The sequence below is a fragment of the Rousettus aegyptiacus genome, unplaced genomic scaffold (genome assembly GCF_014176215.1).
Source record: "Rousettus aegyptiacus isolate mRouAeg1 unplaced genomic scaffold, mRouAeg1.p scaffold_m13_p_3, whole genome shotgun sequence".
NCBI classification, from domain to species: domain Eukaryota; kingdom Metazoa; phylum Chordata; class Mammalia; order Chiroptera; family Pteropodidae; genus Rousettus; species Rousettus aegyptiacus.
The window spans coordinates 127,879,151-127,898,915 of record NW_023416306.1 but is presented as its reverse complement, the minus strand read 5'-3'; the positions used below and the strand labels follow the sequence as shown (position 1 = coordinate 127,898,915).

At 44.6% G+C, this 19,765-nt stretch overlaps 1 protein-coding gene across 2 annotated transcripts in view; it reads left to right on the top strand.

Moving 5' to 3' along the window:
* Positions 1–19,765, top strand: part of MYO1E (myosin IE) — a 171,929-nt gene that overhangs the window by 147,625 nt on the left and 4,539 nt on the right. For both annotated transcript variants that reach the window (XM_036217669.1, XM_036217668.1), the window contains exons 23-27: positions 2,381–2,527; positions 4,083–4,240; positions 5,842–5,934; positions 8,389–8,590; positions 19,150–19,319. In XM_036217669.1, coding sequence (XP_036073562.1) covers positions 2,381–2,527; positions 4,083–4,240; positions 5,842–5,934; positions 8,389–8,590; positions 19,150–19,319 — 770 coding nt within the window. The remainder of the gene's footprint in view (positions 1–2,380; positions 2,528–4,082; positions 4,241–5,841; positions 5,935–8,388; positions 8,591–19,149; positions 19,320–19,765) is intronic.

Here is a 19,765-nt window from a genome sequence, read left to right as displayed (position 1 = left end):
GCGCTCTGAATCAGGCCACCCTAAAAGGAGCGTCATTCTTCACCCCATACACCAGAGAGTGATACATCCTGTTTCACTCTTTCCCCATTGCATACACTCCCTTCCTAATGCGCAGTCATTTTCTTCCTGTGCTGGGATGTTTGGACTTTATTAATTCCAAATAACTCGAGAGTTGTTTTGAGTAGCTTTTACATAAGTGTCTCTTGGAGTTTCAAATTGCTATAATCGATGCGATTAAGACAATTCCAGAATTTTCCCAGAGGTAGGAAAATAATAGTAGTTTTGTGGCTTCAGCTCTCTAAGGTATATTATTCTCAAGCTTTAGGAAAAGATTCCACTTCCTCGTTTAGAAAGGTTTGTGAATGAGGAGGTCCAGTGGAGATTGTGAGCTGTCCTGCACTACCCATTCTCTCCTTTACACATTAATGGCTGGCAGCCTACCCAAAGACTGTATTCCCAGGCTTCCTTGTAGCTAGGTGTAACCATGTGACATAGTGTTGGCAGTGAGGTATGAGCAGAAGTGACCTGTACCACTTCTTAGTCATATCTGTAAAGAGAAAGAGTAGATGCCTGGCTTTTGGGCACCGTAGAACTTTCATGTTGGGCCTTCGGCTTGTGCACATTTTTTTGAATGACAGATGAAAAACGCTTTGTCGTTTAAACCACTATGTTGTCAGGGTCTTCATTGTAGTATAAAAACCTATACTCCAACTTGTGCAAATAAGAGTGTGTAGAAAGCATTGTTGTGAAGTAGGGCTGTTTGAAAACAAATTCTTGAGGTGATAATAATGGCCATGTACTTCATCCAGACGGCCGTTACGTGTCCAAAGTGCCTGTGAAGTATTCTGACTTCACACCCAAGGACCTTTTGGCGTACTCAGCTTCAATAAACGTGCTGGGAGGGGCCAGCCCCCTGCCCCAGTGGTGGTATCTTGCTGCTAGTTTATTCCATTCCTCCCCTGTTGTTTGTTTATGCTGCTCTGCGCCTTTGAATTCCAACTGTGTTATGATCCTACCTTAGCCTTTTTTCCTCCTGTGAATTACCAACCTCCTTTCCTATAGCAGGACTGAGGGGCCAAGGTTTCAGGGAGAGAAACTATGGCTACAGCTCCGGGCTCATTCAGATCGAAGTCCTTAGCTCCCTGACTCAGCCCAGAGAGAGAAGGTTCCTGACAAGCCTGGGATTGTCCACCAAGGCTCTCTCTGCCCAAGGAAGACCTCTGGTCCCATGGACTGCCCACCCCGGCTTTGTCATACTCATGGGACGAAACAGAGAGATTACAGGAGCTACAGTTTAAATGGATCAAATTCTACATGGAAGAAAAAAATCCCTCGTGTCAAAGATTGTCTATACCCCGTTTGTCCATGCTGGCCTCACCATCTGGCTCTGTCACAGCATAGTAATCCTCCTGGTGCAGCAATACCAGGGGCCCCAAGAGCAGGGCACGGCTCCTATGTGACCCAGCTCGGCTCATTATTAAAAGAACCATGTCGTTGACATTTCCTGCACTTGGAGGGATTAAAATAAAACCATGGTTAATTCATCGAAGCAAATCCACTTACTTTGGTTTTAATACCTGAAAAAACACTTATTATCCCTTATGAAATGTCATTCTTTAGAGGCTTGTCTTAGATATTTGGCAGTGGTGTTTGGTGGTAACTATAAACTTGTATATTATGAAGTCTTTGAGGTGGGGGCGTCTTTCAACTGAGCTGTATACCTAACAGCTAGGGAATAAAGATTCCCAATTATATGTGTGTTGTAGTTTCCACAAAGTCTAGCTGGGCCTGGAGGTGGGTGGAACTGTGTCTGATCAACCCCCAGCCCACCACTGAGCATTTCCCCCAGGACTGGGTTTGTCTTGGCCTCTCCCTTCCATTCTCCCCTCCAGGCATGAGTTTCTCCACAGCCCTGCCCTGTCCAAACTTGCAGTTCCTGCAAAGGTGTGTTCTTTCTCTGCTCCAAGAAATTCATTAACTTGAATGTGAGGGTTGTGCTTACTTGCTTGCAGTCTGTACACCTGTCTGGTGTATCTCTGTACTGTGGGGTGTGTGTAAATTCAGCAGCACCTGGCACCCATTACAAGCAGAGCACTGAATACCCAAAGGCTTTTAAATAATGAGTGCCTATAAAGCCCAGGATTTCAGCTTCCCTTTCGATAACTGAGCTTACAGTTCTGCAAATTAGGATTTATTACAGTCGCTATAACCATATCATCAATTCTACTAACTTGGAACTCACGTGAAATTGTTCATGTTCAGTTACATACTAGAAAGACTATAGAAACCTAGTACTGACTTAAGGATTTAAAAAAATGAGCAAAAAAATACCGGAATAAACAAAAGTGCAACTTTTATTTTCTTTCTAATCCCTTTGCAGTACTATGCAAGATGACATTTTTATTCTCCATGAGCAAGAATATGATAGTTTGCTTGAATCCGTCTTCAAAACTGAATTCTTGAGCCTCTTAGCAAAGCGTTACGAGGAAAAAACCCAGAAGCAACTACCTCTGAAATTTAGCAATACGTAAGTTGGGATCTGGGGCCCAAACTTCTCAGTAAAACCAGAGGGGGGCTTGACCTCTCCGCCCGTGGTCCAGGCTGAGAGGGGAGGGGAGGTCTCTGGGGTGGGGGTGGGGGTGGGGTTCTGACTGGCTGCAGCGGCTTCAGCACAGCCTAGCATCGCTGCCTCAGCTGCCGCCACGGAATCTCAGGGCTGCAGAAGACAGTTCGGATGGTTGTCACAGACTTCGAAAAGGTCACGTTTGCATTTCTGTGAAATAATGACTTTGAATGGTGTATTTTGTCATTTAGACAAAGGTCACCAAAGTGAGGCAGGGAAAGGCAGATTTTTGTATATCACCAATAAAAGAATATTTTAATGTAGCAGAGCAGGCAGAAGTAGAGTAAGGGTGGAAGCAGAAGAAAGTGATTAGAGAGCTTGAGTTCCCAAAATCAATGCATAATAAAACCTACGGGTAGGGCATTTGGGGGCTTTCGGAGGTGGATGGCCTTGTGTCTCAGTACACCATCCTTTGTTTTAGCAACAAGGTCTCCTGGACCAGTTACTGGTATACATACTGTTGAGCTTCTAAACTCCTATTTGCTGAGCGAGAATTGTTTTCTTTTAAATCTTCATCTATAACATGGTATACCCTCCATCTGTCTCTTTCTACTCACAAGAATGAGGCCAAAGTCAAGCCTTAATTCTAAGATGAGGGAAACTCACCGTGATTAATGCTGCTGTGGGCGCAGTGGTAGCTATACGCATCCGTTATCGTTTCCAAAGAACAATTTGGCCATCCACACCAGGGGCAATTATTTTGTGTGGGAATTTCTGATAAAGGAATAACTCAAAAAAAGAAAGAAAATTAAAGGAAGAATATGAAGAACCAAGCCACTCGATAGAATAACAGGCAACTACTTAAAATTATGAACATGAGGATATGTAAGTTAAAAAGGAAGAATACGGAATTGCATGACATAGGCATAGAGACAATATGAAAAATAAAAACTGGCCTTGGAGTTGTGAGTAAACCTCCCTTCTATTTGGATTTTGGTTGTTAAGTGTTGTCTTTTTCTCCACCTCGGCTGGGGTGATGGTGGCGAAATAGAACTTAGTTAAATAACCACATTCTTTGCTAAGGAGACATGGGGTAATGTGTGTTTCTCAGTCCTCCACAAACACAGACCAGGGGAATCAGAGAGAGGCAACAGGACATACCACAGCAGGAGTGGCCTGGAAGTTGTCCCTTTCCTTCTGTCCCCGGGCAGTCCCACCTGAGCGCACCAGCAGAGTGACATTGACATTTATAATGGGGTACCTCCTTCACCAGGTGGCTTCTTACAGGTGTTAAGGTCCCAAATAATTCTGCCTCTGGTCAGTGGGCTCGCCTTACCATAGTGCCCAAACCCTGGCTGTCACCCCATCCGCAGGGCCCTGGGCCAGTTTAGGTTACCCAGCCTTGCCTCATTTGTACAGCACATTTGCCCAGCAGTGAGACTCCACGCTGGCTTCTGTGAGCCCCATTTCTCATTGCTTCATTCCGACTTGTTAATTCCAACACATATTCTTCTCACAGGCTTGAACTCAAGTTGAAAAAGGAGAACTGGGGTCCCTGGAGTGCAGGGGGCTCTCGGCAGGTGCAGTTCCACCAAGGCTTCGGTGACCTGGCCATCCTAAAGCCCAGTAACAAAGTGCTGCAGGTCAGCATCGGACCCGGGCTGCCCAAGAACTCCCGTAAGTGTTCTGTGGGCCCCACGGGTAGAGCCGCGCTGGGCTTCCTGGCTGCCCCTGCCTGACCCTCCGCCCCTGCGCCCCCCACCCCCACCCTGCCCCAGCTCTGCTCCAGACTCACTTCTCACCAAGTGCTTATATTATGTGCACAGATCTGCGGGGCAAAGAACCAGTACCTCTGCTGCTCCCATGGCTGGGGCTCTCTTCAGATTCAAACGTTTTGAAAGAAACCAACAGCAAGGCAAATAGGTTAAACCTTTCTGAATGATTTAGTAGTTATGTCTGGTATTCCTGGCATCACGGTATTAATTGTGTTTAAAACAAATTAGTTTGCTGGCTTCAGATTTTCCAGCCCTTTTCAGTCAGACTTGTCAACAATACAAAACTTATCCTTTCTATCAATTTTAAAGAAATTGGCCACATTTACCAACAGTTTCACTATGTTATTGTGCACTAAATCTAGTATATCTCACCTTCACTTTAGAGCTCTTCCTTAGACAACACACATGCACTAATTCATACCCTAGCCTAACTCCTTCACTGGCCTTTGATTTCTTTTCTAAGTGACATTTATAGAATTACAATGCACAACATAGAGTAGTCATATGCTACATATTTATATAATGTAGATATCTTCATAAAACTTAGTTCATATGTGTGGTCAGTGAAGAGTATGGCAGATATAAATAGACCTTCATGAAATCTGTCTACAAAGGTACATGTTGGCATGCACTTTAACTCACTAATCCAGTACAGATAAATACAGATAAACGGCCACTCAGAAAATGTTGGTGTGTGACTGTGTATCACTTGGTTACTTGCAGAAAACAGACAGTACATTTAGGGGGAATTTTCTAAGAGACTTTTAAATAAAAGGATTCTTTACAAAGATGTGGGCAGGGTGGAAGGAACAAAGTGGGGACCAGGGACAAAACACAGTGGGACACTATCATTATACCCTTCGTGGTCTCTATATTTAATTAGAAGACTAAGAAACACAAACTATTCCAGGAAAGGCCATCGACATAAGCAGATGTCCAGTTAGTGCTGAAATATACTTCATGCAGGTGACCATAATATGCAGCACCCACATTTAGCTTCTGTGCTGTGTTCAGAACATGAGTGCAAACATTAAAGTATCGCATCTCTTTTGAAAGCCTGCAAAAATAGTCTGTGGCCATGCCACCCTTAACGGGCCCGATCCCGTCTCATCTCAGAAGCTAAGCAGGGTCAGGCCTAGTTAATACTTGGATGGGAGACCACCTAGGAATTCCAGGTTCTGTAGGCATAAAAAAAAAAAAAAGACAGAAAGAAAAAGTCTGCAAAAATAGAAACACCTTTGTAAGATTACTAATACTTCTTTGTAAAGCTGTTGTCTCTAACATTTCAAAACCGTATCGAAACTTCATCAACACATCCTCCAGCCTGTCATGTTCAGTAGCTATCAGTACAGTATTCTTCTTAAAGATCCCTTCTCCACTGCAACCAGTCTCCTATAGATCTGACTGAGACCCGATTTCACTATCTCACAAGTTTTCCATCAGCAAAAAAACAATCTGGAGCCATAAAACCAATAGTATTGATCATAACTTCGTTTATTTCAGGCCCTACCAGAAGGAACACCATTCAAAATAGAGGTTATTCCAGTGGGACCCACAATGCCAACTACCCAATGAGAGCTGCCCCTCCCCCACCAGGTAAGCCAAGCATGTGCTGTAAACTGGGACCACTAACCTGGACCCAAAATTTGTAAAATATGTTTGGGAAGAAACCCATTAGCAAATAAATGCACACATATTAGCCAAACATGAGCCATTTCAGTACCAGGGGTGCCCCCACCAACACAATAGCACTACTTGTGACCCTAAAATTCAGAGAAAGTACGAGCTAGTGAGACTGAACTGTGGCTGAGTTAACGATCTGGATTTCATTACCTAGCAATATTACTCCCTTAGGAAAGGCTTCCTCCATCAGTAGAAGAAAAAGAGGCTCCTTGTCCTTGACAACCAGAATGTCGTCAGCTTTTAAGTTGTAGGATTCTGCCTTTATGGAAATGGGATTTTGCCAAATGTAACCCCACCACCGTTACCCAGCTCCAGCCAAACACCATGATGATATTTTGCAACTAGTTTACAGCTTAATAAATAAGTAGAAAGTTTTTTTTTTTTTAGTCATATAGGCTCTAGGAGAACTGCTCCAAAAAATAAAGTAATATCTGAGAATTACAAAATCGATACCAAAAAAATTTAGATCTAACATTTTTTTTATGATAAAAATATAACATGCAGTCAATAAAATCCAAACTCGAATAAATGTAAGACTTTTTACCTTTAAAAATCTGTTTAGTAATTGAAGAGTACTCTCAAAACTCATGAAATGTTTTTCTATCACGAAATTCACTTAATGAAAAACTGCCCCCAGAAGGCTTGATGTTAATAAGTTTAGGATTCTGGGTCTGAAAGGGTTATCTTAGGACCACACTTGACTCAGGTCATCCCAGACAAGAAAAATCTTATTTGTAGCAGCGTCTGAGATAAGCAGTAAAAAGCATTTCTTTTGTCTCCTGTGCTAGAACCTCATGGTTGTATGCTAAAATATGGACACCTGTGCCTAGCAGTAAGAAACTAATTCTCACCACTTTCGGAGCCCCTATCCTGCCTGGCCCGGCTGTCCTCCCCTCTGCCTTTATCCTTGAAGAAAACCCAAGCACAAAGTAACCTAAGAGAACCAGTGTAGTACTGTGTTACAATCATGTGCCAGCCCCCGTGCAAAATCCTGGCCCGACCCCCTGGAAAGCTCATTTGCCTCAGCTAGGTTGGCCAAAGTCACCTCAGACCAAATATCTGACCTTCGGCATGGCTTCCAACTTCTCTACATGAGTGTTTCTTCATCAATAAAATTTGGCAGTTGGACCCAAATCTGTTAGATCAGCATTTTTCACACCGTCTGTAGTGAAGGTGGTTTTTTCTTAATTTTTAATCTATCACAAACCATACTTTCGTAAGAGATAATAAAAATTACTAGAAGAATGGAATTTTACAAGCATTCAAAACATAAGCCAAGTTTTAGATTCAACAAATATGAAATATGTCTTTGAAACTGCTATGAGCATTTCTAAATGCTTACTCTTAATTTCTGAACTTATGGTGGGCAAGTGGGTCAGGAACAGCATAGAGCGGCCCATCTGTGGACCTCGCCTCCCCTCGCCCTGAGCATCACAGCCACAGAGCTCATCCCGCTCTGCAAGCCCCTCTCTTGTCCTTGGCACCCTTGGCTGCAGCTGGGATTTCACCAAGCTCCTTGTTTCTTCAATGAAGAAATTGACACTACAAAAGGTCATATATTGTGTTCAAAGTCAACGCAGCTATCAGAGGCAGAGCCAAGACTGAACTTCTAGTCCCTCTTATAAACTAAGGTCAGGAGAGGTTTCATGGTGGGTTCATCAAAGGGTGCCTTGGGGAGTCTTGTTCTTCACTGTTGCCCTGACCTGTCTGTGAAAGGAGAGGTGAGGGCTTCTTCGTACATGGCAGGGAATGATAATACTCCTTTCAGCCAAGGCCTGTGGTTTGGAGCCCATCACCATCATTTATTACTTACCAGATAATGTGATCTTGACTAGGAACAGTTGTTTGGCTATGAGAGCTGGGTCTATCTGGATTGATCCAACCAGCGGCCACATTTTCCTTGCCTGTGTGGAATATTCTCCCGACTTCTCACAACAGGTTGCTGCAGAGGACACCCAAGACTGACCCTTTGAAAACGGGTGTCCGACTGTTTAAATAGCTGCCTGCCAGCCCTCTTAAATCATAACCTCATAATTTTTCTTAGACCCAAGAATGTGCCTGCCAGCTAGTTTCAAGTTTACCTTTCCTTGTCTTGGAACCCTGAACATCTGGCGATTCTGCTGTCAAGTTTGACAATCATGTGTGAGTGTCTGCCATGTTCCAGACACTCGCTGGTCAGTTTACAATGTATTAGCTCCATTCCTCATGTATATTAGCAAGTATGCCCTCTATTTTTCCCGATAAGGAACTGAGGCCTAGAGATGTTAAGTAAGTTGCTCTTGATTAATAGATGGATGAAATTCGGAGAGCCTTTTATCAAAGGATAGTAAAATTTAAGGGTGTTTTCCCCTCTTTTCCTCTCTCTAGGATACCATCAGAACGGAATCATCAAAAACCAGTTTGTGCCACATCCCCACACTCCTGGAAACCAGAAATCAAATCAGAAGAGCCTGTACACTTCCATGGCCCGCCCGCCCTTGCCACGGCAACAGTCCACCGGCTCAGACCGCGTGTCACAGACGCCGGAGAGCTTGGATTTCCTCAAGGTCCCAGACCAGGGTGCTGCAGGGTAAGGTTCCCATGTCTTATGGGGGAAGCCAGTGATCTCCCCCTCCATCAATCACACTGAAGTTCATGGATTTCCTTGGGCTGTCTGTGTGTGATTCTGAAGTCCAGTTTTCCATCCACATGTTATAATCTGAGACCCAAGGCCATGAAGCCCTCAGCTGGCATTTCTAAAAGTACGGCCAAGTTGATAACACTCAACTTGTTCTCCAGAAAGGGCTTACCTTGGGGAAGTATCAGAAGGGCAGTCCCCTTGAGCCCTGAGATTCAATTCCTCTGTGACCTTTTTTGCTCTCTGGCATGGTTGAGGGCTAATGGGGTTTTCGATTTATGTCTACACCTGCCATTGCATAAATACAACAGCTCAAAGAGTCATTAGAAACTTTGAGAATAACATTCGAGTATTCTGTGAGATGCATGCATTTGTTTATAATACAGATCTTTCAAGCTTTAAAATGAGAGCTTTCAACCTTTCTAAAACAGAAAAAGAAAAGTAGTAAAAAGAAACCCAGGCTATTTAGCTAGAGGAAGCAAGGATTCCTGGAACTCTGTGTAGATATTCAAAGAGTTTTCAGTGTAGAAAGGGAGTTAGATGTGTTCCGTAGAGTCGCCGGATATATAATTAGGGCCAACTTTGAGACAAATGAGTGAACTCTGCCAGGAGGTAGATTTAGGCACCAGTAAACAAAACAGCGTTCTAGCAGCCCCAAAACGAACTGCCCTCGTGTGCAAGGAGCAACTTAACCCTGAAAGTATCGAGACACAGGGTGGATGGAAATCACCAGGCAGGAATATTGTCAAGTGATGTGGTTACATACCGGAGAAGGATGATAATCCTATTTCAGTTCTATTACTTGTCTGATATTAGACCTACTGCTTAACCTCTCTGAGCTTAATTTTCCTCATCTGTATACTGATACAATGTCACCAAGCTTGCAGGTTTGTTGGGAGGACTAGAAATTATACATAAAATACCTACCATGGTACTGGGCATGTAGGAGGCTACTCAGTCAACTGTAGTTTGATGATGATGTTGGTGATGGTGATGGTGACTGATGATACAACCAGTGATTTCACAGTGGTTGAACTACTAGTGACCTTTAAGGAATCTTCCAACTCAGCATGACTCTCAGTGTTGGACTGGTTCTCTCTGCTGGACCTGTAATGGGCCTGCTCCAGCCCACTCTTCCCTCCCCTCATGCCTTCCTCCATTTTCCATTCTCTCCATATCTCTAGAATGATGAAGAAATTTCAAATGTGAGCAGGAGACGTGTATACAAAGTAGAGCGGTGCTGGGAGAGAAACAACAGCTCCTTCCTCTAGGTGGGCGGCTGCCTAGTCATCTCCATACTTCAGTATAAGATGCTTTTCCTACCTCATCAGCTTCCTTCTAAAGACCTCACAGCTTTTAGGAACTTCGCCATGTTCTCTCCTGGTGTTCCTTTTCCCTGGCAAGTCTTATCTTCATTTGGGCTACAGATATGAAAGCACCGTAGTTTTATACAGATGGTCATCAGTAGAGTGGGTGCCCCCTTTATTAGATCTCTCTCTCTCCCTGCCACCGCCCCTCCCCGCCCCCTTGTGTAAGTAGCTAAATCCCACCAGTTCTAACGATCATGGTTTTACCTGGTTGGCTTGGTCTAAAGCAGTAGTTCTCAAACTTTAATGTGCACCAGAGTTTCTGAAGAACTTATTAGCCCACTTGCAGAATTTCCGATTCAGTAGGTCTGGGGTGGGACCCACGAATTTACATTTCTTCCAAATTCTCATATGATGCTGCTGACCCGGGGACCACATTTTGAAAACCACTGGCCTAAAGCCTGATTGACAAAGCCAGGGAAGGTTCTGCGTAAAGGTGAATTGAAACGGTGATGTTGAAGCAGCAGGATTTTTACTCCATTACCCACACCTACACTATTCAGATGGATGGACATCACAGAAATAATCTAACAACCCTTCCCGGGCCCAGTTGGGTGTCCTCGAGTAGGCAAGGGATTAAAATCAATCAACGAAATACACCAAATCTCTTAGCTCTGTCTGCTAGCTTCCTACTTGCTTTGGTTTTGGCAAGCAAAACCATCTTTCCAGCCTGCTTTGCAAGTTACAGACTTGCACACCAGCCAGCTGGGAGCATCTGTCAGCCAAAAGCAGGCAATTTAGGAACATTGTGTCTTAACCGAGGCTGCTCCCTTCCAGCCTTCAGCACCATGGTTCCCCATTTAAGTCTTATCACACCCTTTGCCACCTTCAGGCCTAAAGATTCAGCATATGTGATGCTGTTTTGGCGATGGCTCTGAGGCTGGAAGGAGAAGACACCTTCATAACCATCTACCAGGCAGTATGGTTTTCCTGTCTCTTATGTGTAAAACTCATAATCTTACCACCGAGTCCGGTAGCTATAAGAATGTCAGCCAGTCTTCTTACTGTGCACTTAAATCTACTGTGATGCAAACATTCCTTAAGATATTGTACTCTGGTCAAAAGACCAAACTTTTTCTTAATATTTATTTTCTAAAACACATAAAAGTGAAACTGTAAATAATTTCTAATGTAGTCAGGGACCTTAGGCATGCATTTCAAAGGCTTTGTGGTTACCTGCATTTGGCAGCTCCTCTTTGCCAAGAAAACATGAATTGCATTTATTCCATAGGAGGTTGTTGGAGCCAGCAGGGATTTTTGGGATCCCATGCTTGTACCTTTCCATAAACACGAAAATGCCTATGTGCGTCAGAGTTCCAAACAGTGACCTGGAATTTGCCCATCTATAAAAACAAGATTGCCACAGTCTTTCTCTCCTTAGACTTTCATACCCTTGGGTTTATCTTTCCTTTCTCTCTCCAACCCCCCCCCCCCCCGCCCCCGATGCACTTTTCTTTATAGACATATTTAACGTAAGCAATCATTTCTTTTGGATAATGTTGTGTGGATAAAATCAAATGGTCTAATTAGCACCTCAAGGTAATTTAAGAAAGTCTTTGTCAGTTTATTTTAGGTTCAGTCAAAGTTTTTTTTGGAGAAAGCACGAAGCCTTCACTAAATTAATTATCATCCCAACTAGATTTTTCACCCTTACCTTGCCGCGTGTGTGAAATGGTAGCTGTTCCTGTCATCATCCAAGAAAACTAAGATGTAGAGGGATTATTATCTTGCATTTCCTTTAGCATACTCTTCGAAAAGTCTAATTCACGTTAAAGATCTTTCCTGATTCTCATGGAAAGAGAACCGTTTAAGCGAGAATCAAATAAGCAGTTCATCCATTGGCCTTTGCTCTGACTTCATGGGAACACTTGATGTGCCAATCAAGCATGCTTTATATTTTCCATCCTACAACTGAGATGTATATATATAATCTATCATCTCTTTTTCATTACTGGAAGCATTAAAACCCGGACTGGAAATGTCTTGTCTGTTGGCCTTTTCAATCCTGTGGTCCAATTCATGGGAGGACAACTTCAGGAAATTTTGAGATACTCCAGAGATTAATCCAACTAGAGGTTGAAGAAACAGGAAAACATTGAAAGTGCTCAGTGGTAAGGCTTCTGGCCATGCCGCAAAGAGGGATCGATAGAAAAATTTTAATGTAGCCTTTGCGTCTCTTGACAAGATTCTCCTAATGGAGTCATATTTTCAAGGGGCTTAAAATTTCCAACAAGTGTCCAATAGCAATATTTCTCAACCCATAATCTGCAGGAGCAGCAGCCATATCCTGGCCCAGGCAGACACGAAGCTTAGGAATTCTTGGCATCCATTCCCACGTTTCCAGTAATGTTTATAGATTCAACCTTTTGGAACAGAGCATATTTTAAAGAGCCAATGAAATAAAATACCATTATTTTCCTTCTTAGAATTTCAAAGCATAAATTTCACATCTGCGGAACAAAGAAGTGGTATCTGAAAGCTTAATCCCAGCTGGCCCTCGCTCAGACCGAGGCGCACTCCACTGCCCCGGGCGTGTGGGAGCTGCAGAGAAGTTCACAAAAGGTGGCCTAACGTGTGCAGCGAGCACACGGTTCGCAGTTGCAAGGCCTGGGTGTGAGTCCCAGTTCCTGTGTTCGTTCCTTCGTTGATTCATTCATTGACTCTTCACTGGGCTGCGTGCCTTCTGTGTGCCATATGCTGGGCACGTGGATTATTTCACTAATTACTAGCTATGTTGCCTCATGTTCGTCACTTAATCGCTCTACATCTTGATGCCCTCACCTGTGTAATAGGGACAGTAATATCATTTTAAAGCACACTCCTCAGGGTTTCTTGAAGATGAAATAAGGGCTTTGTGAACTATAAGGCACTATGCAACTTGTAAGCTTATTTGTGTTTGCTTTATTACCATTGTTCATGTGTCTTACAAGGAAATATTAATGTCCTACCAGGATTGAAAAGTGGCTGTCCCCTGGCCCAGTGGCTTTCCTCTCAAGAAATCTAATCTCTGACCTGCACAGAGCTCCAGACTCTGTGAGGGTCTAAGCTTCAGGCATCACTGGCTTCAGTGGGGCGGGGATGGGCAGCCTACAGAAGCCAAGACAAGGGGACCAGTCAGGGAGACGCCTCTCCCCACAACACATACACTGTGTCACACACGTGTAATGGCTATGCTGCTCTCTGGGCACAGAGCAACAGCAGAACAGAGAGTTGTGAGGTAATATTACAACAGACACTGGCTGCATTTGGACAATGTAAATAAAGTCCAAAACTCCTTCTCCCGCTGTCCTATTCCATAGTCTTTTTCTAGTTAAACGTCCTTTGCTATAGTCACCGTAAGAACTCACATCCTCTGTCTGGAAAGTGGCAGGCACTCCCAGGAGAGGGCGAATGAACAGACCCTCACTTTAGAGAGTTTTGTTGGCGTTGGCGTCATTTGGGGTTTCGTTTTCTTGTGGGCTTTTGGCATCTGGTGAGATCGAGCAGCAGTCCATGAGGGTCCAAATGTTGGTCATTTACGTGGTGTCTCAGGGCAAAGCCACCGCTTGGTTTTTCCCCCATCACTAAAACAGGACTTCTCTGGCAGTGCAGGTTTTCACAAAGCAAGACATATGTAACGTGCTGGATTACTCAGGAAACTTTGCGGTGTGGGTTATAATGTGTTTGCATTAGAGGTCTAATACTCCACTCAGAAAAAAAAACCTGCCGTAAAAGCAAATTGCTTAGTTCAACTCCTAATTGTGTTTGTTTCCTTAATGGAGAATAAACACAATAAAGTGGTAAGTGTGTAGAAATTACCCTGAAACCATGGGTCAAGTAGTAATAGGAAAACTAAATTGCATTGTGCCACAATCACATATAATGAAACATTGAATTTGCTCAATGACATGGAGTTCGATGGCCTTATACTAATATATATAAAGTGAACTTTTGTTATTGAAGTGGCAACAGGAAAAATAATTTTCTTATTTTGAGTCTGAAATTCTGACTAATTCCCATTATCTCAATGAAATAATTGTTTTTATAACACAGTTCTTAGTCATGTCAGGTTTATTAGGAATGCAAATATCATTAATCCCAGAGGTACCAAAATTATCTAACTCCCGCATATCCATTACAAAACAAATCTAGGCTTTTTGTCACTTTTAGACGAGTGAATGTGAATTTTCACAGGGGTGCGTGGGCATGGTGGCACGCTGGTCCACTGGCTCTGTGGGGATAAAAACAGCCTGAGCTGAACACTTGCCAGTTCCCGCTCTCGCCATGGCCATTTTCAGGCTACCAGCGTGACTGCTACTGGCCTCAGAGTTGGGCAGAGATGCATAGCCACACACCATTATGTAGGGTTGCCACCATCCATAAACAACAGATGTTAATAACTTCAGGAGCATAGACAGAAGTAAAATGTAGAAAACAACCAGAAAGGATTGAGTTATGAATATTTATTCCCTTTTCTTTTAATATAATTTATTCAGTGTTAAGTATCTTCGGTGTAATCTTTAATAACATCTGTGTTTAGCAACTGACCCACAAAATTCCTGAAAGCAGGACCGCCTGCTCTCAGAGTCTGGACTGAGCCAGTTCCAGCTCCCTAGGTACAAGGATCTTGTTTGGTGTGTAAGAAAGTCTGAATCCCTTCTTCACTGCATTGACCAACCGGCTCTTAGATGTGAATGGAGGGCTCCAGGCACCTAAAAGACCTCATTAATCAGTTTCTGGCAGCTTGTAGAAAGTTCTCTCGCCTCATTATTGATTACACAGGATCGCCACCTAGTGATGTAAAGGAGATCGTCTGGGTTTATGGCTGAGCCTGTCCGACTTTAGAGCCGGGAAAATGGCTGTTTTCACTGATGGTTTTCTATGGTGGTTTCCAGATCCACACTGTGGTGAAACATAGAGACAGTGATCACTTCCTGGGCACAGATTTCCTGTGCTCCGTGGTACACCTGACAGTAGAGCTCTGTAAAAACTCTCTTAGAATTTGAAAAAGGACCTGAGCCCTAAAGAGGTGAAGTGATGCACCCAAGTCCTATGCCAGCCAGTGACAGAGCCGGGCCTCAAACCCAGTGCACTGACTCAAGCCAGTATCTTTTATGCTGCAGACTGTCGCTCTAGCAGAACATTTGGATTGAGGCCACACCATGTTCCTAGGCCTGATGGGCTCAAACAGGGTAGGCCCCACCCCATGGAGCCTATTGTCCTAACAGTGCCACGAATCCCTGTACTACTACATTGATCCCCTGCTCTAAGCAGGCATGAGCTACCAGAAGTTGTGATCAACAATACTAGTTGGAGAGTGGGGATAGGCTGGGAGAGCATGGACAGACAAAAGGACCAGAAAGGTCAGTGTGTCTGGAGCTCTGGGAGCCTGATGCACGTGCCATCATGCCATCCAAGGACGAAATCAGCAGGAAATCCAGGACCCTGCATTAGTCGTTTCACAGGAGTGTTGTGAGGTTCAGTGAAGCAACATCTGTGAGGATGCCTAGCGCAGTGCTCTGCCCAGAGCAGGCAGAGCCCAGGCGAGCGTATCTGTACCGTGATTCACACAGCTACGGGCAGGGGTTCCCAGATGAGAGCCCATCTGTTGACACTCACGAGAAGAGTGAAGATATGCTCAGATGTGAGAATGAGGCAGGAGTGACTGGCGAGAAGAAGGGCTTTGCTGAAACTGGCTTTCTCTGGGAAAATGCTGCCTTACTGGAGCAATTGTGCCCCTTCCTGGTCGCAGAGGACATTGAAAGCGGCAAGAGCCAGACAGTGGTGATCTCAGGATTGCTTAAACAGACCCTTTCCCAATGCAAAGGCAGAGCCGTTTCCACCTCCACATTCATTTCCCATCAAACACAGTTCCCCCGTCCACATCTCTTCCCCAGGAACAACACCTGCCTCAAAGCTGCCTGGACTGCCCCTTTTCCCAGCTGTGGACCCCTCTTGGCCAACTGATAAATGACCAGATGGCTTTATATTGCCCATATGGTAGCAGTTATCCAGGTCCTGGGACAATCAAACTGACTGTTGCCCAGGGTCTGCCCGGGAACCCAAATTCCCCAGTAATCCCTAAGGTTTTCCTTTGACTGGTTTTCCTTTGGCTTTCCTGAGGAAGTATCCTCTGACGCCTTGGGATCAAAGACCATGCGGTGGCTGTGTTCATGCAGGTGTTTAAACAGTGCTCCTCACGTCCATCCCGTCCTCCCGTCTGCCGGTTCCCTGGACATCCAGTGGCTGCTTGCGTATATAGGCGGGCCAAGGTTACTCTGCGTACCAGCAGTGCACTGCTTGTGAAATTGACGTGTTTTTTTGAAATATTAAAAAAGACAACTCATTTGAAGTACAATTCACCAGTTTCCGGTGTAGTCACAGAGTTGTGCAGCCATCATCATCATCTCCTTTTGGAGCATTTTCATCATCCCAAAAAGGAATCTTCGCATTAGCAGTTGTTTCTTAACCCCCATCCCCGGCCCTCTGCAACCAACTAATCTACTGTCTGTCAATACAGATTAGCTTTTTGGGACATTTTATATAAAAAGAATCATCTTTCCTTTGTTAAATTTACTCCTAAGTGTTGCATTCTTTTATGTCTTGTAAATAGAATTGTTTTCTCAATTTCATTTTTGGATTGTTCATTGCTGATTGCATAGAGATAGAGCTGATTCCTATGTATTGATCTTGTATTCTATCATCTTGCTGAACTTGTTTATTAGGTCTAATAGTTTTTTAGTGTGTTCCTTAAGATGGCCTCTGTGCAAATCATCTCATCTATGAATTGAGGTATTTCTATATCTTTTCCAATCTGTGTGCCTTTTATTCTTCTTGACAAATTGCTCTGGCTAGAGCTTCCAATGAAATATCTATCGAATAAAACCGATGAGAGCTGACATCCTATTTCGTTCCTGATCTTAGGGGGAGAGCTTTGTCTTGCGCCAGCAAATATATGATGTAAGCTAGGACTATGTGGACAGGGGTCCCTAACCACTACCAGGGTTCAGGGGCCTCCGTGGAGAGTGGCGGGAAGGTGCCAGGGTGGCCTGCCGCAGTACATGAGGCAGAAAGCTAGCGGGAGCCACAACTGGCAGGGACTTTGTCGGCCCCATGAAGAGTTTTGATCCATTTCCCAAGAGCAGAGAGAAGCAGTTAGGATTTTCAGTAGCAGGTGAACTAATAACTGCTGAGCTGGGGTGATGCTCAGGAGGCAGCTGGCGGGGAAGACATGAAGGAGGGGAGTCGAAAGATTTTAGTCAAAGCTGGAGGTGGAGAGTCAGAGAAGGGTGACTCCTGGGATGGCTATAGGGAGGCCAGTCCCACTTTTCAGAAGTCTTCTGTCTTGATCTCTCCACCAAGTGGCCCAGGGACTGCACCTGAATTCCAGTTCTCTTGGGCTCCAGACACCTCATCAACATGCACTAATGGTGGTAGGTTTTCCCCCGAGACTGAGAGAGACAGAGAGAGAGAGAGAAAGAGAACACACACACACACACACACGTGTGTACAGGTGCCCTCCCAACCCTGTGCCCTGGAACTACCAGGCTGGAGGTCTCCTCCCTCCCAGAGTGTTGTAATGCACACCCCACCCTCCACCCCATGCCCTGTTGCTGGGAAATCAGCAGACTGCTCGTATCCAGGCTAATGGCTTTGATTAACCAAATGCTGACATCCCTAATATATAGGTTGCTTAATTAAAAGCCTGCTTGCCTGGCCAGCTTTCAGAGAAGCGAGCGCTTCTCCAGCAGGGATTGGGGATTTCCAATAGATGAGGGAGGAAATGATGTCATGCTAACGATCTATAAACTGCCTTTCCTCTATGATAAACGTGTTGGGGGGGGGGCAGGGAGGAGGGGACAGGAGTTGACCTAGCATCTAGTAAGTATCACAGGGCCTCAGCAAGGACTGTGGGCTCTGGCCTCCTGAGACCACAGCTCAAAGACAGGTGTGCTTTATCCTTCCAGAACTCAGAACCAAGGAAAGGCCCTCGCGTTCCCTCCTTCCACCCTCGGGTGTTATCAGGCATTAACAGATAACAGACAGGGCCAGGGCGATACCTGACAGCCAGCCCCGCTATGTAGCGTGCAGAAGAAATCTGGAGCATAAATTTCTTTTGTAAACAAATGAATGTAGCCTTTTTTTAGTTTGTCCTTGAGCAAAATGTTTTCTATATTTCTATTTCCTTTTATTTTACAAACATATTTAACAAATAATTGTTTCAGATATGTTTAGAGATCTCACTAACTAGGAACAAGCTGTAGTTATATGCCTTTGAGGCAAAATATGAATAGTGACTGAGGCAGTATAGTGTGTAGAAAAAATATGTTTAAAGCTAGAAGACCTGGATAGGGTTCTAGGGCTGGATATTTTTGATGGTCATGACCAGAGAAGAGGAAGTGCTGCTGGCATCCAGGGGGTAAAGGCCAGGGATGTTGCTAAGCACCCTACAATGTGTGGCAGAGCCCCTGACCCTCCCCTGCCCCCCCCCCCCCACACACACACATGCACAACGAAGAATTGTCTGCTCAAAACATTAGGGGTGCCAAAGTTGAGAAATTGCCCTGGATAAACTTGAGCAAGAACATTCACAGCAGCATTTTTTGTATCCCAAATGACTATCGACAGTGGACTGGATAAGTCCACTTAGGGGGACTTACGTCATTATAAGTTTTTCTTAAAACTACCAAGAAAAGCGGAATTGTTAGTACAAACTGCAGGGTGGTGGTTCATTCCGGCGGCGGGGGGGAGGGGGTGCTGCAGTTGAGAGAGGCACCTGCAGGCTATTATGGCACTGCCAAAAGTTCTCTTTTCAAAGTTGGGGGGGGGGGGGAAGGGTACATTCATTTTGTTATCATTTGTCTTATTATATTTAGTTGTATATATATACTTTATAAACTTTTGTGTACATTGTCCCCGCAATAAGCTGGGGGCGCAATAACAGCAGCTGATGTTTATTGAGAGCTAACTATGTGCTTTTGTAATGTCCCTGTCAGGGAGGGTATTTTGTTTTCAGAGCAAGTGTAGGGAGTGACATATCCATCTAAGGATGGAGCTGGAGTTGAACTCGAGCAGACCAGTGCTGGCCCCATGGTCCAAACCACCACGCGGTGCTGCCGCCTCCGGTTGGGTGCCACATCTCACCAGCCTCCTCTCTCTCCGCAGAGTCCGGAGACAAACGACCAGCCGGCCTCCCCCAGCAGGGGGCAGACCCAAGCCCCAGCCCAAGCCTAAGCCTCAGGTGCCACAGTGCAAGGCTCTGTATGCCTATGATGCTCAGGACACAGATGAACTCAGCTTCAATGCCAATGACATTATCGATATTATCAAAGAAGGTAAGTTCGTGGCTGGCCGACTGGCTTGGGCCAGCTTCCCAAAGAGCATGCAGACACATTGCTATAAAAACTCGTTTAAACATGAAATTTATGGATTGAAATTTGCAGAAGTAGGCCAGGTTTCAGGCTCAGTTTGATCAAGACTCCAGTTTCATTTTTTTAATGCTTCTTCCACCTCTGCCCTCTTCTTTGTATGGGCTCCCTTCTCAGGCTGTTTTTCCTTCTGGTAGCAGATCAAAACATGTCTGAAATCTGCTTTATCTCTGAAACTTCTTCTCTTAGTCATTGGACAGAAGTCTCGGTTTCACTCAGATTGGACCAAATTGGTCATGTGTCCATCCCTGAACCAGTCTCTGTAGAGGGACAAAGGCTGTACCCCGGGGAGGAGTTAGACCTGCCCTAGGAAACTGGAGTTAGGTTTTCCTACCCAAACTTCATGTCCTTCT